Source organism: Oncorhynchus gorbuscha, unplaced genomic scaffold (genome assembly GCF_021184085.1).
Source record: "Oncorhynchus gorbuscha isolate QuinsamMale2020 ecotype Even-year unplaced genomic scaffold, OgorEven_v1.0 Un_scaffold_585, whole genome shotgun sequence".
Classification (NCBI taxonomy): domain Eukaryota; kingdom Metazoa; phylum Chordata; class Actinopteri; order Salmoniformes; family Salmonidae; genus Oncorhynchus; species Oncorhynchus gorbuscha.
The window spans coordinates 347,917-371,499 of record NW_025745419.1 but is presented as its reverse complement, the minus strand read 5'-3'; the positions used below and the strand labels follow the sequence as shown (position 1 = coordinate 371,499).

Genomic DNA, 23,583 nt, shown 5'->3' with positions numbered 1-23,583 from the left:
CAATGGGTGACATGCCTGGAGAGTATGCAGGTCATGGAAGCACTGGGACATTTTCAGCTTCCAGGAATTGTGTACAGATCCTTGTGACACGGAGCTGTGCATTATCATGCTGAAACATGAGCTGATGGCAGCGGATGAATGGCACGACAATGGGCCTCAGGATCTCTTCACATTATATCTGTGCATTCAAATTGGCATTGATAAAATGCAATTGTGTTCGTTGTCCGTAGCTTATGCCTGACCATACCATAACCCCACCCCCACTATGGGGCACTCTGTTCATAACTTTGACATCAGCAAACCGCTCGCTCACACAATGCCATACACGCAGTCTGCCATCTGCCCAGTACAGTTGAAACCGGGATTCATCCATGAAGAGAACACTTCTCCAGCGTGCCAGTGACCATCGAAGGTGAGAATTTTCCCATGTCGGTTACGAAGTCGAACTGCAGTCAGGTCAAGACTGCAGTCAGGTCAAGACCCTGGTGAGGATGACGAGCAAGCAGATGAGCTTCCCCGAGACTGTTTCTGACAGTTCGTGCAGAAACTCTTCAGTTGTGCAAACCCACAGTTTCATCAGCTGTCTGGTAAAGAAGCCAGATGTGGAGATCCTGGGGTGGCATGGTGACACATGGTCTGTGGTTTTGAGGCCGGTTGACAAATTCTCTAAAACAACATTAGGCGGCTTATGGTAGAAAAAAATTAACATTCAATTCTCTGGCAACAGCTCTGGTGGACATTCCTGCAGTCAGCATGCCAATTGCACGCTCCCTCAAAACATGACACATCTGTGGCATTGTCTTGTGTGATACAACTGCCCATTTTAGAGTGGCCTTTCATTGTCCCCAGCACAAGGTGCACCTGTGTAATGATCCTACTGTTTAATCAGCTTCTTGATATGCCACACCTATCCGATGGATGGATTATCTTGGCAAAGGAGAAATGCTCACTAACAGGGATGTAAACAAATTTGTGAACAAAATTTGAGAGAAATAAGCTTTTTGTGTGTATGGAAAATTTCTGGGATCTTTTATTTCAGCTCAAGAAATATGGGACCAACACTTTACATGTTGTGTTTATATTTTTGTTCAGTGTAGCCATAGATAGTAATTGTTAAATTGTTGCTTTATCTTTAATGGGGCCCTATCATCATCATCATCCAGACTGTTCCTTAACGTGATAATGATTGAGTCAGTGAGGCCAGATGGAACCCAGCAGGAGAGGTTTCTTATCAGCACCTGGCTTTTTACCGCTGTCTCAGAATCAGAATCACCTTTATTCGCCATGTGCATTTGCACATACTCCGAATTGTACGTGTTGATATGGTGCTGCTCGTGATTGAAAACATTTAGAGACCGAATACAGACAGAGAAGTTTAAACACAGTTTACATACCTTTTAAACAATTATACCACAGTAATTAATGTATTGTAGCACTGCCTCTAATTAATTCCATAATTGAAATTGCTATACACATGGGGAACTTCTGCTTCTTTACACATATTCTGTCTGGGCCTAATAATGAGTCAATTCACTTATGACTGAGATTTCCCCCTCCAAAGACTGTTAGTGGTACAGCTAGAGAAGAGGTGTGGGGAAGGAGAAGGCTTGAAGGGAAAGAAAGGCATGTATTTGGTGTCCCGTTACCTGTAATGCGATCAGCCATCTCTAATGTGACTGCTGCTGCTACAGGCCAGAAGGCTTTTTACATTTACATTTTTCATATTTAGCAGACACTCATATCCAGAGCGCCTTACAGTAGTGAGTGCATTCATTTTAATACTTTTTTTGTACTGGTCCCTCGTGGGAATCGAACACACCAACTGATCTTCACGGGACTGCAACATGAGTAAAGTGGGGAAGCCAGTCTCCATTCTGCTTGTCGATTGACACTGCGTAAAGCATTGGTATTGTTTTGACTTTTAGTTCACTTGTAATTTACATGGTTAATGAAGGGGTAATAACATGGTGTCTGGACGAACTACAGAATTTAGGCCACTCTTTTTAGAATCGAATATCCAGCCTCTAGCTTTGACATGTCTATTTCTCCCTAAAGTACCAAACCCTTCTCTCCCTCGCACTCTCTCATATACAGAAGAGACACTGCTCTGTGGAATTTATAACAGTATAGCAGGTTTACAGATGTGAAGCAAAATGTTTTCAAGAACACTACCATTTCACCCCTTTAGCCTATTCAATAGTATGGGTTTTATTGAGTAGCCAATACTCAGCAAATAACTATATATGACCTTTGTGGTTGCCAAAATGAGACGAAGATATACATTACTGGACAAAATTCAGTTTAGCTATTAGCTATCCAAGTGAATGAGTTACTGTTTGGAATTAACGCAAATGCCCCCCATGTTTCAAGGTCCTTGCCACTGTAACCTACATCTGCATAATATAGTCAGTCGCGCCCTCACTGACACGCCCCTCTTCACATTGCTTGCTTGACTTCACTTCCCAGTGCCACCTTTCTTGCCTTCGTACGGGCTTGAGAACTAAAACCTCTGCCCGGCTATTTCTTCTTATTTACCAGATTACAATGCATCTTTAGTTAGCTTTTTAATTTGTTTTATCCAGGCTACTACTATCAGCTCGCAGTGAGATTGGCTAGCAGCAACTAGCTAGCTAACGTTGGTCAACGAGTCAACCTCTGTCTCAGCCAGACAGAAGGACATTTTGCGTTAAAGCTGATAAGATGGGTAAAGTTAGAACATTATTTGACAGATGCCACTGTGGTTTTCCACGTAGCCTGGCTAGCTAACATTAGCTTCGAGCTGGTCAGCAAGCTGCATGTCAACAGCAGAGCTAGCTAACGGTCGTTAGCTTGTCTCGCGTATCTACAACACCCGCCATTTTGTACCCATATCGTGCATTTGACATCGCCATAACAACGGCCTGGGTATTAAAGCGTCATGTCAGGCATAATGTACTCAGACACCGCGTTTCAAGAGACACTATTGATGAGCCAACAAGCAAGTTAGTTACCTAGAGACGTTGGCAACCCGTTTGCTATAAATGGCTACTGAAACAGGCAAAGAAAAACAGCAGCATCCAACATAATGTTTCATTTGAAATGTTAGAAGCACACGTAAACTATCTAATATGTTTAGAGTTTCACCTCTGATTCCAAGTGAATTTCCCACCGGTATTTTGGTTTTTATTTTTTTCAAGGATTCAGGCTGTTGTTGTTGATTCTCGTTGCTGGGTTCTTGTCGCCAGGGCTACCGTGGCTATGGCGCTTCGTCCTCACCGGGGCAACTGTTGCTACCCACCCGCTTTCTTCCCTCCCCCTCATTCGTGCTGATTGGCAGACAACTCCCAACATGTTTTAAAGTGGTAGTACCACATCATTTGTCGATACAAAGCACTTCTTCACATCTGTGAGAAACCCATGTCCAGTTTGAACATGAAATTAAACAACGGAGGCGGTTCCCAAATCCGGGATAGAAATTTGATTATTCTAATGTCAATCAACTAGTGATTTGGTAGTAACACTGTGTCTCAGTTTGATCGCCGTTTTATTTGATCAAATATGTTGAAATAAAATGTTACATTAAGTTAGACAATGCGACCTCAATGTCACCTGGTCTGCAAGCATGCAACCTTATTATTGTGTAGGCCTAGACCTAGTGTAGCAAGCTCTTTTAGAGCAATTAGGTTAAGTGAAAGTGACATAACTATTATATTGCAGATGAGTGATCAGTGAATTTAGTTGTCTAAAACAACAACACTGTATATGAACTCTGAATGAAAATGAGTAGTTTAACATGGATTCTGTTCTCTCTCTCTCTCCTGCTCTCTCACACATTTAATGTAAAGGGATTTATTGGCGTGGTAAACAGTGAAATACATGTGTCTATGTTTTTGGTTGGATAGGTTTCTTAATTTCTTTCTTAGGTTTTTGCATTCTTCACCAAACCATTTGTTATTGTTGTTAATTTTCTTAGGTCGTCTGCTTGACATTTTTAGATTTGATAAGGCAGCTGAAAGGTCAAATATACTTTAGGCTTTGTAATAACAAGTTGAACTATTTCAGTGAAACGTTTTCTAAAAGGGATTGAATTTGTTGTTGCCCAATTTCTTTGGGTTGGTTTCTACACTACTTTCCTTCCATCGATAGCATGTCTTAGTATTATGCAGTCCCTTTGGCTTTGATGCCTCATGATTGAATATTGAGCTTTTCAAATAGACTGCAATTTTGCTGTGATCTGATACAGGTGTAGGTGTGTCAGTGGGCTGACTGTGAATGCTCTGAGAGACTCGGTTGGGATCAGTGATAAAGCAATCTACAGTACCACTGCCAAGGGATGAACTGTAGGTGTACCTACCACAGGAGTCACCTCAAAGCTTACCAGTGACTAAGTACAGACCCAGCGACCGACATAGCTGCAAGAACTGTGACCAATTTTTGTTAGTTGTTTTGCAGTAGTTATGTCTTGCACACACACAAACATAAACTCAGCAAAAAAGAAACGTCCTCTCACTGACAACTGCGTTTATTTTCATCAAACTTAACATGTGTAAATATTTGTATGGACATAACAAGATTCAACAACTAAGACATAAACTGAACAAGTTCCACAGACATGTGACTAACAAAAATGGAATATGTGTCCCTGAACAAAGGGGGTGTCAAAATCAAAAGTAAGTCAGTATCTGGTGTGGCCACCAGCTGCATTAAGTACTGCAGTGCATTTCCTCCTCATGGACTGCATCAGATTTGCCAGTTCATGCTTTGAGATGTTACCCCACTCTTCAACCAAGACACCTGCAAGTTCCCATTTCTGGGGGGAATGGCCCTAGCCCTCCGATCCAACAGGTCCCAGACGTTCTCAATGGGATTGAGATCCGGGCTCTTCGCTGGCCATGGTAGAACACTGTCATTCCTGTCTTGCAGGAAATCCCACACAGAACGATCAGTATGGCTGGTGGCATTGTCATGCTGGAGGGTCATGTCAGGATGAGCCTGCAGGAAGAGTACCACATGAAGGAGGAGGATGTCTTCCCCGTAACGCACAGCGTTGAGATTGCCTGCAATGACAACAAGCTCAGTCGATGATGCTGTGACACACCGCCCTAGGCCATGACGGACCCTCCACCTTCAAATCAATCCTGCTCCAGAGCACAGGCCTCGGTGTAACACTCATTCCTCGTTGTAACACGAATCTGACCATCACCCCTGGTGAGACAAAACCGCGATACACACACACGTATACAGACAAAGTCTACATACTGGCAACAAACAAATTATTCAAAAAGCAACACATTCAGTCGCCATCAATGTCGCTCTCTTAACCTGCTCACCTGGTCACTCACCACTACCGACGGAGGAGGAGCATAGATGTAGAGACATCTGACAGACAGGCCATGGAACACCTCAACGGGCACCTCGTCGTCGTCCGCAGTCACAGCTCCTCCTCCGTCGGTAGGCTGGATCTTCCACTACTGAAATGTAGCACACATGTACATTTGTAGTATACTGTATGTACTAAACTGGGTATTTGTGTTTGAGAAAACATGTTCTTGATACCGACATTTTGACACTGTGCAAATGAGTCTCCAACGTCCCCCTGAAATACCATGTTGTTCGCATTGTTATCAACCTATTAATTACTTATTCACAAATCCATTGTCAATTCTGAAACGGGAGACCTTTACCTATGCGTTGACACAGATAGGGTCCCAGTCTTTGTTTGACTCAGATGATGACTTCCATGTTATCTGCCTTTGAAAATGTCACCCGCTTTGCCTCATTCCGTCGCACGCACCCCCTACTCCTTGATGTGTGAACCCCCCCACCTGTGACTTCATCCCTCTTTTTTTCAGAGAGAGAGAGATGGAGAAATATGAGGGGAGAAGCAAGTCATGGGAGAATAATCAGAGCTGGGGTTACAGAGTCAACACTGAAAAGGTGTGAAGTGGTATAGGAGAAGAGTTTAAGTTTTACTTGAAAGTAAGTTCTATATAATAATAAAAATATATATTTTATTTAGTGCTTTTCATTACAAGCAGAATCTCAAAGTCACTTTGAAAACAAAATGTAACCAGAAACTATTTAACAAAACAAAGGTAGGGATCTGTCAGTATGTTGGCGATGGTCAACTTTAGAAGATAGGCAGTTCAGAAAGGTAATATCTTGAGAGGAGGAGGATAGATGTAGAGACATCTGACAGACAGGCCATGGAACACCTCAACGGGCACCTCGTCGTCGTCCGCAGTCACAGCTCCTCCTCCGTCGGTAGGCTGGATCTTCCACTACTGAAATGTAGCACACATGTACATTTGTAGTATACTGTATGTACTAAACTGGGTATTTGTGTTTGAGAAAACATGTTCTTGATACCGACATTTTGACACGTTGGCATCACACTTCTGAACTGTCATCATCATACCCAACATTCCTACTGTACCTCTGTAGAAGATTTGATCAAGTTTAAATATGTATTTTTAAGGTGTTTTGACACTTTATTCAGATAGTGAGGAAATAAACAAGAGGGAGAAACAGTGGGAAGGGTGGACACAGTGGGAAGGGAAACAGTGGGAAGGGAAACAGTGGGAAGGGTGGACACAGGTATTGAATCCTGGTCTCCGGATGTGATTTGTATGTAACATGTGTTAGGGAGTGTTACCACTACACCGTGGCTCTGCACATTAACACTTGCTTTGCATGAGCAGAAATGTCTGGTGATCAAGTGAGTTTGAGGTGGGTGATGACCACAAAAAGGTGTAGGTGAGGATTCAAATGAAACGTGGGTTTGACATCCAGAAAATGTGTTTTTCTGTAATCAGATTACAAACTACTCTGACATCATCGTCGCGTTTTGAGCAGTATTGGCTAATTATGCCACCTTTGGTCAGTGCTTTGTCTCCATAAAGGTCTCTGGGTCTATCTCTCTCTCCTATCTATGACTGTCCTGGTTGGGAGGGTGTGCATGTGCAAGTTCCATGTCTACATCGTATGGCTGAGGACCCATTTATAAACCAATACCAGGTCACTGGGGAAGTCACACAACACTCACGACCACAGAGAGACAGAGAAAACACCTGCTCCAAACAGCCCAGTCTACCATTGAAGAATCTATCCTCTCTCCTCCTTTTTGCTCACTCGTTCATTTACCTCCTGGGACATGATGTGGAAACCACTGGTATTAGCTGTGTGTCTGTTAGTGGCTGGGGTGCAGGGGATGGAGCGCCCCATGTATGGAGTGAAGCTATGTGGCCGGGAGTTCATCCGGGCGGTCATCTTCACCTGTGGAGGATCTCGCTGGAGACGGTCACTCGGGAGTGCAGGTGAGGCATGCCAGCTGGACAAGCCTTTTATTGGGTCATTGTGTTTCTAAATTGTGCACATTTTGATTCTAGCCAAGCAGTAATGCACCTTATTCAATTTATCAGTGATTTATGGTTTGTTGAGTAAAGGGAAAGGACTATGTTGGCTTTTTTGTACCACTGGCTTTGTCCATTGGAATGTATTATATCCTCACAGTTGATTACGTCCACCTAGTCGATTACATTTTTTCATTTAAATGTATTGTGCATTGGTCCAAACACATCAAGACAGTAGTCTCCCTCTCAGGAGACTGAAAGTATTTGACATGGGTCCTCAGTTCCTCAAAAGTGCTGTAGCTGCCCCATCGAGAGCATCCTACTGGTTGCATCACTGCCTGGTATGGCAACTGCTTGGCCTCTGACCACAAGGCACTGCAGAGGGTGGTGTGTACGACACAGTACATCACTGGGGTCAAACTTCCTGCCATCTGGGACCTCTATACCAGGCGGTGTCAGAGGAAGGCTCAAAAATGTGTCAAGGACTCCAGCCACCCTAGTCATAGACTGTTCTCTCTGCTACTGAGTGTCAGTCGGTACCGGAGCACCAAGTCTAGGTCCAAAAGGCTTCTAAACAGCTTCTACCCCCAAGCCATAAGCCTCCTGAACAGCTAATCAAAGGGCTACCCAGACTTTTTGCATTGCCCCCCCCTTTTTACGCTACTGCTACTCACATTGACTCTGTACCGGTACCCCCTGTATATAGCCTCGCTAGGGTTATTTTACTGCTGCTCTTTAATTACTTGTTACTTTTATTACATTTTTTTAAACTTATCTATTTTCTACTTGTATTTGGCACGTTACACATAACATTTTCTTTGAAATAGAAACACAGTAATCTTTGACTTTTGAATGTATAAATTGAGCAGCACTGAGAGTCAATATCACATTTCAACACTCCTACTATAAACTGCATTTCAGGAGACTTCCCTCAGGACCCTTTCAGCTCCCATGACGAGGACTCGTCTGAAGGCTGGAACTCAGACTCCCAGGTCCCAGAGGGTCCCTTCCAGCATGTCCAGGAGGGTGGGGTGTTCATCAGCAGGCCAGCCCGCTCCCTCATCTCAGAGGACATACTGGAGGCTCTCCGTATGTCAGACCGTAAGAGCCGTGATGTGGTGGTGGGCCTGTCCAACGCCTGCTGCAAGTGGGGCTGCAGCAAGGGAGACATCAGCTCCCTTTGCTGAGAATCCACCCCATTCTCTCTCCTCCCATGCACACACATAGCCCTACACATACCTGGTATTTTCTCATCTCTCTCTCTCTGTTTTTCTAACTGCTCTCCAGAGTGTTTCCGAGTTAAAGTATCATGTTAACTGTTCAGGGAGAATATAACCTTATTCTCCATATAGACCCAGTCGGTATTAGATTGAACGTCATGACACTACCTGCCTGTAAAACAACCTGTGTTTACCTAGGTTTCCCCATTGACTCACAGCAAAAACGTTATCTTTTTCAAACGCAATTTTCTTATTGTCTGCTTGTTTTAGTCAATTACAAAACTCCATTTACAAAAAGTACAACATGTCTAAAGATTACTTTTCAATATTGCCTCTCCCTAGCGTTCATACTACTTAGAAAAAGGTAATATTGTGGGGCTTCCCTTATTATGCTTTTTCCATGACAATGCTAGCAGCAATTTGAGTGACAGCTAGCTACTGACCGGAACATTAAGCTAGCCAAGACCAATAACACAAACAATCTGACTATCCAGCTAGTGGAATTACAAACGGACAGTATGAGCTAAACAAGTTAAATGTGTTAACCGTGATGAAATGTTTTCCACACACATACCTACGTATAGCCTTCTTGGACACCGCGTCCCCACATTTCCCACACCGAATAGCCTGAAGCCACAGGGCTCTTCTCCCAGGCTCTATTTCCCAACGTGGGACCATTGCGAACCATTGATCGGAATTTCAGCGGGTTTTCCCCAATTTATGGGCGTGGTCTAGGGGAATTCCTTATTATTATGTCATTACCGACTGGGACTGAATACCGATATCTTCCTGTCTCTATACGTGTGGAATGTGGCTACCTGTGATGAAATGTGGTTTCCAGACCACTTTCTCCATGGCTGTTTTTGGATCCTTCCTACTTTTTGCCTCACTGTCATCATTCACATATTTTTAATTTTTAAATCTGTCAAATCTGTTTAATTTTGTATTATGAACCTGTTATAAAGGTTTTAATAAAGATTTGATTTGCTTAACATTCTGACTCTTGGTATGTTTTCCCACCAGCCACAGATACGGCCAATGCCAGAATCATGACATAGGAAAACATAGGGCCATAGGACATAATGGAGTTGGCCTATGACATGTGTAAAGGAACTTTTAATTCTACTGCACAAAAATATTGCGTTTTGAATAAAATGACTCATTCAAATGGAGTACAATCCTACAGGAATAAAACACACTTGACCCCTCAAAAGTGCCCATAAGGGAACTGAACAAAACGGATGCAATCTGGAAGTGGCAGTGGCCTACATTACATTTACATTTACATTTAAGTCATTTAGCAGACGCTCTTATCCAGAGCGACTTACAAATTGGTTACAGCATCATTTAATCTGTTGTTATTCTGCTACTATGTATTATGTTACCAATACTATTTACATGTTCAAATTATATTCTGATTACAATTACTATCTCTCATCTTTTCACTAAATGCAATCTATTAGCTTCCAAAATGCATAAGGTATATCTAGCTGTCTGATAACACCTGATTGAATGGCTCCGCCTGCCCTTTCAAAAACCCACAGTGCATTAAGTGAATGTTGGAAAAAGATCTTGGTTCCCTTCTAAACATAGAAATGTGAATGCAGAACGGATTCGGCTACAAAATAGGTGAAGTGAACTGACAAAAGAGTTTCTCATTCAAAGGAAAGCGCAGTGTGAAAACAAAGAGAACTGAGATATTTAGCTTTTTTTTACCCCAGAGTTCACTTTAAAGAGGACTGAAATAAGTTATTTTAAAGAGGACTGACTATATGTGAAAACACCATTATAATGTAGGGTTAAAATTGATGCAATAGAGGATCGCTGCCAAAGGAAATTTAGACGGGTCATAGTAGGCGGGTCATCAGATCACAGAGCCTTTTAGAGATGTGTCCATACCCCTTCCGGGATCATTACACTCCGCTTTGCGGATCATAGACAAGTTGGATGTGTGAGAAATAGTTAGGTCTACACACACATCCAATCTAGTTTCCGCCATATTGCTTTTACCTATTCAGCCTAATCATTTCGGTGAAAGGGAGTGAGCGAGGAGGCAAGGGAGGAAGCATCGTTTTAGAATGAAATATAGCCAGTGTGCGGCGAAAAGCTCCCAAACTTCTGCGCACGTAAACATCGCAAACATTTATTCAATGTACAATAGAATGCTGGCGAAAGATGGAAGTTCCGTTATTTTGAAGTTCTTCTTGACGACGAGGTAATAGCTCTTATTTTTCGAACCACTTATTTTTCAACATAACTTACAGTTTGCGGAAATCATGTTGTTCACTAGGCCTACCAGTATAACGTTTTTAGACTTGAAATGATACAAGACTTTGAATGTTCACTCTCATCTCTATACGTATGGCTATGGTAAGCTAATTTGCATCATAACATGACAACAATGGTTAATAGAAACCAGATGCTTTTATCATCCTGTGCTTTTGGCTTAAAAACATGTATGTATGTAGGCAGATATGTCAGTGGCGAAGACAGTGACAGATATGTAACCAATGATGTATATAAACCCTGGATTGCTGATTGTTACGTATTGGCCACTGAGTGAAGCCACTCAATGGTAGGAACATTAATCTATAGGAATGAATGAAATTCTACAGTATTTCCATTAAATGTTTCAAGGACGAAATTACATGTATTTGTGTAATTTTTGTTGTTGTAGTGGGTCAGTAACATTAGTAATCTAAAACTTGTACTTTTAAGGAAAACATTTGTATATATTTCAAATGTTTATGTTAAGCACACATAATATACTTTTAAAGTATGTGTTATTTTACTAGGCAAGTCAGTTAACAACAAATTCTTATTTTCAATGACGGCCTACCGGGGAACAGTAGGTTAACTGCCTTGTTTAGGGGCAGAACAACAGATTTTTCCCTTGTCAGCTAAGGAGTCTATAATAGAATACATGTGGCAAAAACGAATGTTGACATTAATACATAACATTTTATGGCTTCCAAAGTATTTTTTACAACAGTAAGGGAGGAAGTGCCAAGCTGGAGGCACATTGGCTTCAACACATCGCCCCCTAGCAGTCATCTAGTGTATATATAAATCATTGGCTGTAACACATCGCCCCCTAGCAGTCATCTAGTGTATATATAAATCATTGGCTGTAACACATCGCCCCTAGCAGTCATCTAGTGTATATATAAATCATTGGCTGTAACACACGCCCCTAGCAGTCATCTAGTGTATATATAAATCATTAGCTGTAACACATCGCCCCTAGCGGTCATCTAGTGTATATATAAATCATTGGCTGTAACACATCGCCCCCTAGCAGTCATCGAGTGTATATATAAATCATTGGCTGTAACACATCGCCCCCTAGCAGTCATCTAGTGTATATATAAATCATTGGCTGTAACACATCGCCCCCTAGCAGTCATCTAGTGTATATATAAATCATTAGCTGTAACACATCGCCCCCTAGCGGTCATCTAGTGTATATATAAATCATTGGCTGTAACACATCGCCCCCTAGCAGTCATCTAGTGTATATATAAATCATTGGCTGTAACACATCGCCCCCTAGCAGTCATCTAGTGTATATATAAATCATTGGCTGTAACACATCGCCCCCTAGCAGTCATCTAGTGTATATATAAATCATTGGCTGTAACACATCTAGTGTATATATAAATCATTGGCTTCAACACATCGCCCCCTAGCAGTCATCTAGTGTATATATAAATCATTGGCTGTAACACATCGACCCCTAGCAGTCATCTAGTGTATATATAAATCATTGGCTTCAACACATCGCCCCCTAGCAGTCATCTAGTGTATATATAAATCATTGGCTGTAACACATCGCCCCCTCGCAGTCATCTAGTGTATATATAAATCATTGGCTTCAACACATCGCCCCCTAGCAGTCATCTAGTGTATATATAAATCATTGGCTGTAACACATCGCCCCCTAGCGGTCATCTAGTGTATATATAAATCATTGGCTGTAACACATCGCCCCCTAGCAGTCATCTAGTGTATATATAAATCATTGGCTGTAACACATCGCCCCCTAGCAGTCATCTAGTGTATATATAAATCATTGGCTGTAACACATAGCAGTCATCTAGTGTATATATAAATCATTGGCTGTAACACATCGCCCCTAGCAGTCATCTAGTGTATATATAAATCATTGGCTGTAACACATCGCCCCTAGCAGTCATCTAGTGTATATATAAATCATTGGCTGTAACACATCGCCCCTAGCAGTCATCTAGTGTATATATAAATCATTGGCTGTAACACATCGCCCCTAGCAGTCATCTAGTGTATATATAAATCATTGGCTGTAACACATCGCCCCTAGCAGTCATCTAGTGTATATATAAATCATTGGCTGTAACACATCGCCCCCTAGCAGTCATCTAGTGTATATATAAATCATTGGCTGTAACACATCGCCCCTAGCAGTCATCTAGTGTATATATAAATCATTGGCTTCAACACATTGCCCCCTAGCAGTCATCTAGTGTATATATAAATCATTGGCTGTAACACATCGCCCCTAGCAGTCATCTAGTGTATATATAAATCATTGGCTGTAACACATCGCCCCTAGCAGTCATCTAGTGTATATATAAATCATTGGCTGTAACACATCGCCCCCTAGCAGTCATCTAGTGTATATATAAATCATTGGCTGTAACACATCGCCCCCTAGCAGTCATCTAGTGTATATATAAATCATTGGCTTCAACACATCGCCCCCTAGCAGTCATCTAGTGTATATATAAATCATTGGCTGTAACACATCGCCCCCTAGCAGTCATCTAGTGTATATATAAATCATTGGCTGTAACACATCGCCCCTAGCAGTCATCTAGTGTATATATAAATCATTGGCTGTAACACATCGCCCCCTAGCAGTCATGTAGTGTATATATAAATCATTGGCTGTAACACATCGCCCCTAGCAGTCATCTAGTGTATATATAAATCATTGGCTGTAACACATCGCCCGCTAGCAGTCATCTAGTGTATATATAAATCATTGGCTGTAACACATCGCCCCTAGCAGTCATCTAGTGTATATATAAATCATTGGCTGTAACACATCGCCCCCTAGCAGTCATCTAGTGTATATATAAATCATTGGCTGTAACACATCGCCCCTAGCAGTCATCTAGTGTATATATAAATCATTGGCTGTAACATTAGCAGTCATCTAGTGTATATATAAATCATTGGCTGTAACACATCCCCCTAGCAGTCATCTAGTGTATATATAAATCATTGGCTGTAACACATCGCCCCTAGCAGTCATCTAGTGTATATATAAATCATTGGCTGTAACACATCGCCCCCTAGCAGTCATCTAGTGTATATATAAATCATTGGCTGTAACACATCGCCCCTAGCAGTCATCTAGTGTATATATAAATCATTGGCTGTAACACATCGACCCCTAGCAGTCATCTAGTGTATATATAAATCATTGGCTGTAACCCATCGCCCCTAGCAGTCATCTAGTGTATATATAAATCATTGGCTCATCTAGCAGTCATCTAGTGTATATATAAATCATTGGCTGTAACACATCGCCCCCTAGCAGTCATCTAGTGTATATATAAATCATTGGCTGTAACACATCGCCCCTAGCAGTCATCTAGTGTATATATAAATCATTGGCTGTAACACATCGCCCCTAGCAGTCATCTAGTGTAGATATAAATCATTGGCTGTAACACATCGCCCCCTAGCAGTCATCTAGTGTAGATATAAATCATTGGCTGTAACACATCGCCCCCTAGCAGTCATCCAGTGTATATATAAATCATTGGCTGTAACACATCGCCCCCTAGCAGTCATCTAGTGTATATATAAATCATTGGCTGTAACACATCGCCCCTAGCAGTCATCTAGTGTATATATAAATCATTGGCTGTAACACATCGCCCCCTAGCAGTCATCTAGTGTATATATAAATCATTGGCTGTAACACATCGCCCCCTAGCAGTCATCTAGTGTATATATAAATCATTGGCTGTAACACATCGCCCCCTAGCAGTCATCTAGTGTATATATAAATCATTGGCTGTAACACATCGACCCCTAGCAGTTATCTAGTGTATATATAAATCATTGGCTGTAATCCATCGCCCCCTAGCAGTCATCTAGTGTATATATAAATCATTGGCTGTGACACATCGCCCCCTAGCAGTCATCTAGTGTATATATAAATCATTGGCTGTAACACATCGCCCCCTAGCAGTCATCTAGTGCATATATAAATCATTGGCTGTAACACATCGCCCCCTAGCAGTCATCTAGTGTATATATAAATCATTGGCTGTAACACATCGCCCCTAGCAGTCATCTAGTGTATATATAAATCATTGGCTGTAACACATCGCCCCCTAGCAGTCATCTAGTGTATATATAAATCATTGGCTGTAACACATCGCCCCCTAGCAGTCATCTAGTGTATATATAAATCATTGGCTGTAACACATCGCCCCCTAGCAGTCATCTAGTGTATATATAAATCATTGGCTGTAACACATCGCCCCCTAGCAGTCATCTAGTGTATATATAAATCATTGGCTGTAACACATCGCCCCTAGCAGTCATCTAGTGTATATATAAATCATTGGCTGTAACACATCGCCCCTAGCAGTCATCTAGTGTATATATAAATCATTGGCTGTAACACATCGCCCCCTAGCAGTCATCTAGTGTATATATAAATCATTGGCTGTAACACATCGCCCCCTAGCAGTCATCTAGTGTATATATAAATCATTGGCTGTAACACATCGACCCCTAGCAGTTATCTAGTGTATATATAAATCATTGGCTGTAACCCATCGCCCCCTAGCAGTCATCTAGTGTATATATAAATCATTGGCTGTGACACATCGCCCCCTAGCAGTCATCTAGTGTATATATAAATCATTGGCTGTAACACATCGCCCCCTAGCAGTCATCTAGTGCATATATAAATCATTGGCTGTAACACATCGCCCCCTAGCAGTCATCTAGTGTATATATAAATCATTGGCTGTAACACATCGCCCCCTAGCAGTCATCTAGTGTATATATAAATCATTGGCTGTAACACATCGCCCCCTAGCAGTCATCTAGTGTATATATAAATCATTGGCTGTAACACATCGCCCCTAGCAGTCATCTAGTGTATATATAAATCATTGGCTGTAACACATCGCCCCTAGCAGTCATCTAGTGTATATATAAATCATTGGCTGTAACACATCGCCCCCTAGCAGTCATCTAGTGTATATATAAATCATTGGCTGTAACACATCGCCCCCTAGCAGTCATCTAGTGTATATATAAATCATTGGCTGTAACACATCGCCCCCTAGCAGTCATCTAGTGTATATATAAATCATTGGCTGTAACACATCGCCCCCTAGCAGTCATCTAGTGTATATATAAATCATTGGCTGTAACACTGAAAAGGTTTTGCACGTTACTGTGTGAACGACACCTATCACCAAAGATCAGTCTTGTTTTACTCCAATGTTTGTAAACAATGTAAATGTAAACAAACCCTGTCTAGCCTCAAAGCATGGTTAAAACTGTAATGTTGATATGGTCAGTCCTTGCATCCATAGGCCTGTCTATGAATTTGAGAGTGGTTACATTTCTCCAGGCCCATCCTTCATATTTTTACCAAAACAGAGGCTGTTGACCACTTTGTTATTATTTCAATTAAGGACTAAAGGCCCAGTGCAGTTATGCTCCTGTGTTTTAAATATATTTCCACACTATGAGGTTGGAATAATACTGTGAAATTGGGAAAATTATGATAAGGCCATTTTAGTATAGGAGCAGTTTGAAAAGGCCACCTGATATTTCAGTCTGTTTTGGTGGGATGGAGATTTGGCCTGCCTGGTGACATCACCTGGCGTTAAATGTGTTAATAGACCAATAAGACAGAGAGTTTCAAACCTCTCTGCCAATAACAGCTAGTTTTCAGTTTTCCATTCCCTACTCAGATCACTCCCAGACAGTCCTAGCAAAATTCTTGCTTTGTAAATCGCTCTTTGCTAAGAAGCTATGCTGCTGTTGTTGATCACATTTTAATTGAAAACAATCATAGTAAGGTACTTTTTATTTGTTACCCAGAAATTATTTGATTTTGATATTAAATCTGGCTGCATTGGACCTTTAAGGATGTGTGTGTGCGTGTGTGTGTGTAAAAGTTTTGTCTGTGCGTGTGTGTCCGCATCTGTGTATGTGAGAATTCTGAAACATTCATACACCTGCCATTCACCACTCATTTGGTGTGTGTGTGTTTTCCATAGCTGCTGATGGCATAGTGGTGTGAGTAATGGCATGGCCCAGAGTCCCATGCCTTCTGCTGATCCTGCTGCTCCTACTACACACCTGCTTACCTCAACCAGGTGAGTCCTTCACACTGGACTGATCCCAGATCTTTTTCCTGGTAAAGTCATGTGACCAGGATATTCTCCTTGTGACTATTTATAATCTCTATTTGACACACCCTCAGATCCACCATTCACTGATCAGCTCTGGGGTTTCTTCAAATAATTCAGATGGACTAAACCGTAATGCTGATCTATATGTTTGATCTGATTGTCTGTCAATGTTATTAGTTCATTCTTCTTATTAAACACTGGACCGTATCTTTTATACTGTTTTTCACACTGTGTATTCATGTACTGTATTCTTCACATATCTCATTTTAATATATCTGCTACTGTACATTGCATTTTTGTTATACTGTTTAAACATACTGTGTATTTACAGTGCATTTGGAAAGTATTCAGACCCCTTGACTTTTTCTACATTTTTGTTAATGTTAAGTTACAGCCTTATTCTAAAATGTATTCAATTAGTTTTTTTCCTCATTAATCTACACACAATACCCCATAAAGATATCAGAACTGAAATATAACATTTACATAAGTATTCAGACCCTTTACTCAGTACTTTGTTGAAGGACCTTTGAAAGTGATTAGAGCCTTGACTTTTCTTGGGTATGACGCTACAAGCGTGGCACACCTGTATTTGGGGAGTTTCTCCCATTCTTCTGTGCAGATCCTCTCAAGCTCTGTCAGGTTGGATGGGGAGCGTTGCTGCACAGCTATTTTCAGATCTCTCCAGAGATGTTCGATCGGGTTCAAGTCCGGGCTCTGGCTGGGCCACTCAAGGACATTCATAGACTTTTCCCGGCGACTCCTGCGTTGTCTTGGCTGTGTGCTTAGGGTCGTTGTCCTGTTGGAAGGTGAACCTTTGCCCCAGTTTGAGGTCCCGAGTGCTCTGGAGCAGGTTTTTCATCAAGGATATTTCTGTACTTTGCTCCATTTATCTTTCCCTCGATCCTGACTAGTCTTCCAGTCCCTGCCGCTGAAAAACATCTCGACAGCATGATGCTGCCACCACCATGCTTCACAGTAGGGATGGTGCCAGGTTTCCTCCAGACGCTTGGCATTTAGGCCAAAGAATTAAATCATAGTTTCATCAGATCGGAGAATCCTGTTTCTCATGGTCTGAGAGTCCTTTAGGTGCCTTTTGGCAAACTCCAAGAGAGCTGTCATGTGCCTTTTACTGAGGAGTGACTTCCGTCTGGCCACTCTACCATAAAGGCCTGATTGGTGGAGTGCAGAGACGGTTGTCCTCCTGGAAGTTTCTCCCATCTTCACAGAGGAACTCTGGAGCTCTGTCAGAGTGACCATCGGATTCTTGGTCACCTCCCTGACCAAGGCCCTTCTCCCCTGATTGCTCAGTTTGGCCGGGCTGCCAGCTCTAGGAAGTGTCTTGGTGGTTCCAAAATTCTTCCATTTAAGAATGATGGAGGCCACTGTGTTCTTGGGGACCTTCAATGCTGCAGAAATGTGTTGGTACCCTTCCCCAGATCTGTGTTTCGACACAATCGGAGCTCTAAGGACAATTCCTTAACCTCATGGCTTGGTTTTTGCTCTGACATGCAATGTAACACAAGCATTTCTCTGCACCCGCTATAACATCTGCTAGACTTTATGCATCCCCATTTCCTTCATTTTATTCAACACAACCTTTCATAGAGATCATATCAGTATCAGTCTTAATTAATGCGTAGGGGACCAAGAGGTAAATGGTTCCTAATCACCACCCTGTTAGTCATATCACATATGCTATGGACCTTGTGTTGTGTTCATTATAGTAGGCAATGGTAAACATTTTGAAATGGAAAACGTTTATGAGTGTTTCTTATTGGACAAGTCCAGGTAGTTCCTCCCTGTTTCAGATGTTTTTCGTCTGTTTGCTGCCTAATGAACACAACCCTTGGTGTGTGGTTATGATTTTATGTTTCATACTGATACTAGAAGAGGAGAGGAACTCTGAGAGAGGAAGGGTGTCACCACCTTGCAAGATCTCTGTCTTGTTATAATTTCCTGTTTGGGCTTCATATTCCTTGAAACGCTCTCATTGTGTGCTTGTGGTTTCAACGTTGTGTGTGTGTGTGAGGGGGGGTTTAGGGTAAAGAGGATGCCAATAACAACAGAAGGAACGCTAAGCTGTTACAGTTCCTTTAAAGGTGAATGTCATCTGGATTTTATTTTTCTCTTTCTCTCTCACTATCTGTTTATGTGAAACCGCCACGCATGTCTCCAGCTCAATCATCAAGTTTGCAGACAACACAACAGTGGTAGGCCTGATTACCAACAACGACGAGAGCCTACAGGGAGGAGGTGAGGGCCCTGGTGGAGTGGTGCCAGGAAAATAACCTCTCCCTCAACGTCAACAAAACGAAGAATAGCGGAGAGAGCACGCCCCCATCCACATTGACAGGGCTGCAGTGGAGAGGATCAAAAGCTTCAAGTTCCCCAGCGTGCAAATCATTTAGGACCTGAAATGGTCAACAACGCCTCTTCAACCTCAGGAGGCTGAAGAAATTCAGCTTGGCCCCTAAGACCCTCACAACTTCTGCAGATGCACCACCTATGTGTTCTGTATCACCGCCTGGTACGGCAACTGCACCACCCTCAACCGCAGGGCTCTCCAGAGGGTGGTGCAGTTTGCCCAACACATCACATCAACACATCATGCCCTCCAGGACATCTAGAGCACAGGTGTCACAGGAAGGCTAAGAAGCTCATCAAGGACCTCAGTCACCGAACCTGGCCTGTTCACCTCTCTACCATTTAGAAGGCGGAGACAGTACAGGCACATCAAAGCCTGGACCGAGAGACTGATAAACAGCTTCTCCAGGCCATCTCGATCTGTTAAACAGTCATCACTAGCCGGCCTCCTCCCAGTTCCCTGCCCTGAACCTTAGACACTGTCACTAGCCGGCTACCACCCGGTACTTTACCCTGCACCTTAGAAACTGCTGCCCTATGTACATAGAGTCATTGAACACTGGCCACTTTAATAATGTTATTATTATAAAAAATGTTTTACCCCTTTTTCTCCCCAGTTGGTAGTTAAAGTCTTGTCCCATCGCTGCAACGTCCGTACGGACTCGGGAGAGGCGAAGGTCGAGAGCCATGCGTCCTCTGAAACACAGACCTGCCAAGCCACACTGCTTCTTGACACACTGCTCTATTATCCTGGAAGCCAGCCGCACCAATGTGTCAGAGGAAACACAGTACAACAGGCGACCGTGTCAGCGTGCATGCGCCCGGCACACCACAGGAGTCTCTAGAGCATGATTGGACAATGGCATCCCGGCCGGCCTAACCCTCCCCTAACCCGGACGACGCTGGAACAATTGTTCACCGTCGCGGCCAGCTGCGACACAGCACGGGATCGGACCTGTGCCTTAGACCGCTGCGACACTCGGGAGGCCACTGTAATAATGTTTTACCCACTTTATATTTAGATACTGTATTCTAGTCATGGCTCATCCTATATAACTATTCCTTCCAGTTCTCTGCTGACAATTACTGGAATTAATTGCAAAAATCACTGAATGGCATATATCTCCCTCACTTTAAGCAGCAGCTGTCAGAGCAGCTCACAGATCACTGCACCTGTACATAGCCCATCTGTAAATAGCCCATCCTACCTAAATACCTCATCCCCATACTGTTGTACATTTTTTGCTCCTTTGCACCCCAGTATCTCTACTTGCACATTCATCTTCTGCACATCTATCACTCCAGTGTTTAATTGCTAAATTGTAATTATTTCACCACTATGGCCTATTTATTGCCTTATCTCCCTAATCTTACCTCATTTGCACACAATGTATATATACTTTTTTCTCTATTGTGTTATTGACTGTATGTTTGTTTATTCCATGTATAACTCTGTGTTGTTGTTTGTGTCGCACTTCTTGGCCAGGTCACAGTTGTAAATGAGAACTTGTTCTCAACTGGCCTACCTGGTTAAATAAAGGTGAAATAAAAAAAATACAAAACTACTGCTGTACAGACCTTTTCTATTTACATACTGTACATACTGTCTATTCACACCATCATATTCATATATATATTATTTATACTCCGGACTCTGACATTGCTCGTTCTGATATCTCTCATTTTTTTAGCTTTTGGATTATGTGTGTATTATTATTGTACTGCTAGATATTGTTGCATTGTTGGAGATAGAAACTTAAGAATTTTGCTGCATCTGTGATAACATCTGCAAAACTGTGTACATGACAAATAAACGTTGATTGGATTTGTCTCTTGTTGCCGGTCTCTTTTTCTCTATCACTTGAAATTCACTTCTACCTCCCTCCTCATTGTCTCCCTCACTCTCTGCAGGCCCTCCATCTCCTCCCTCCGCTCCCCAGTGTCACATCCCCTATACGGAGGGACAACAGGCAGATATCCACTGTTTCTGGGATCCAGGACAGAACCCACAGATCCCCACCTCCTACAGCCTGCACTGGAATTCTACAGAGGGGTAAAGACATGTCTACTATAGCCTGTATACATCCCATCTTAATACAGTATATACAGGACATCTATATTCATATTCACAAATGACCCAGACATAGGATATCATAATTATCATATACTGTTCCTACACAGATGCAAGAATAGCTGTTTATTCGCTGTGTTTGGAAACCCGCGGTGACTCGTGGTGTTTAGAAACTGATGGGTTAATGCTGCGTTTGTAACCAAGCAGGAAGTGGGAATTTACCACCAAAACGTTAGACAGAGGACTCTATATGGATAAAACCCATTTGGCATGGACATTGTCATCAAAGGATTCACCATTTTAAAGTAGTCAACTGGGTGGGACTTCCTATGGGTGAAGGAAGGATCACATGATTCCATCCGGGTCATCAGGAGGGATCAGCCAATGAATTATACTCATGAGTCAACATTCCATAACTGTAGGTGGAAGTAAATCACCATCCTTGGCTTTATACCTGTTGAAACAACACACTCTAGATGGCAGTATGCACCCTTTCAGTTTGTTTGCCAACTCATAGAAGTAGTAGAAGAAAATGGACTTATTCAAAATGGAGATGGCTCAATGGTTCTGCCCGTGTCAGGGCCGGACTTATGTGCCTTACCGTACACCTTTGTCAGTCCAAATAAAATATTGAAATAGTGATCATTTATTTGACAGAGGCCACGGACAGAAAGACGTATCAATCTCAGATAAAGCATTCAAGCAAGCGAATACAGAGAATGATAGAGATATTATCTTTATTTATGTCCCATTATGGCATCTGTGAGCGCTCGACCCGGTACTGGTACCCCGTGTATATAGCCAAGTTGTTGTTACTCATTTTGTATTTAATATTACTTTTATTATCACGTGTCATTACTTTTCTAAGCCCTCATTGGCAATGTCCATGCCAAAAACGGGTTTAATGCATCAAGATTCCTATATCTAACCCTATGGTGGTAAATTGCCATCTTTCCACTTGGTTACAAATGCAGCATTCGTAACCAAGTGGGAAGTGGGAATTTTGCTTTATTTTCTGCGGTGGTGGGGTAATGTGCATTCACAATGCTAAGCTGCAACTAGGGCTGGCATTGTTCCTGTCTCTGTTTGCACCAGATAGGCTGTTTAGGTTTTTTATGTTTATTGTTCGTGTTTATCTTTATTAAAGATGTATACAAGTAACCACGCTGCGTTTTGGTCCGCCTCTCCTTCAACTCAAGAAAACCGTTGTGGTTGAGTCCGTTTCTGCAGTAACATGGACTCTTAACATCATGAAACTTCATTGTTCTTTGCTGAAACAAGCAAGGTGTTGTAGCAAACAAGTCTTCGGTTGCCTTGGCAAAACCTTTCTCCCTGCAGCAGCAGCACATACAGAAATACTGTAGAATGAATAAACAGGCTTGGAACCACTAACCCTGGCAAGTTGACTGGGAAACTCATGGGTTCTCTCGCAATGGCTGCCTTCTGTTGTGATGCAATAATGCAATAATTTCCATGGTAATGTAACATTTTTATTCTAATGATTTTAACTGATGTGGCTCATACATTGGAGTGTCAGTTGAGTTTAATCAACAAATCACAGCACATACTGATGGGTACGCGTCCTGCTTCCTGCTTTGCTCCTAGGTTGAAGATGGGAAGGATAACGTCACAATAATGCGAAAGTTGTACTGCTCTGAATCAACCATGGAACCAACTCAAGCAGTGTAGCTTCGGTGTCTAGGCAGAATGCAACCGGTCTGAAGCATATCATAAGGCTGGTGAAAAAATAAGCACTTTATGCTAATGCAAGAAAAAAAAATAGTACAACCATCTAGCCAACATATAGGTTGAAGATTAAGGTTAAGACAAGTGTTATAATTTACCATAACTCTTTGCAATTCATGGAACCAGTGTGTAACGGTTTTCTTCCGTTGAAGGAGAGGACCAAAATGCAGCGTGGTTAGTGTTCGACATGTTTAATAAGGACAATAAACGTGAACACAAAAAAAAACACAAAACAACAAATGTGAACAAACTCACAACAGTCCTATCTGGTGCATAAACACAAAGACAGAAGACAACCACCCACAAAACCCAACCTAAAACAGGCTACCTAAATATGGTTCCCAATCAGAAGCAATGACTAACACCTGCCTCTGATTGAGAACCATATCAGGCCAAACATAGAAATAGAC

The 23,583-nt window shown here is 42.1% G+C and overlaps 1 protein-coding gene and 1 pseudogene across 1 annotated transcript; both read left to right on the top strand.

Annotated features, from left to right (window-relative positions):
- Positions 1-7,117: 7,117 nt before the first annotated feature.
- On the top strand, positions 7,118-9,545 carry LOC124018873 (relaxin-3-like). Its single transcript, XM_046334182.1, has 2 exons — positions 7,118-7,295; positions 8,253-9,545. The coding sequence occupies exons 1-2, from the start codon at positions 7,133-7,135 to the stop codon at positions 8,516-8,518; spliced, it is 429 nt and encodes a 142-aa protein (XP_046190138.1). The 5' UTR covers positions 7,118-7,132; the 3' UTR covers positions 8,519-9,545.
- A 928-nt stretch (positions 9,546-10,473) lies between these two features.
- The window catches only part of LOC124018869, a 34,182-nt pseudogene continuing 21,072 nt past the window's right edge, over positions 10,474-23,583 (top strand).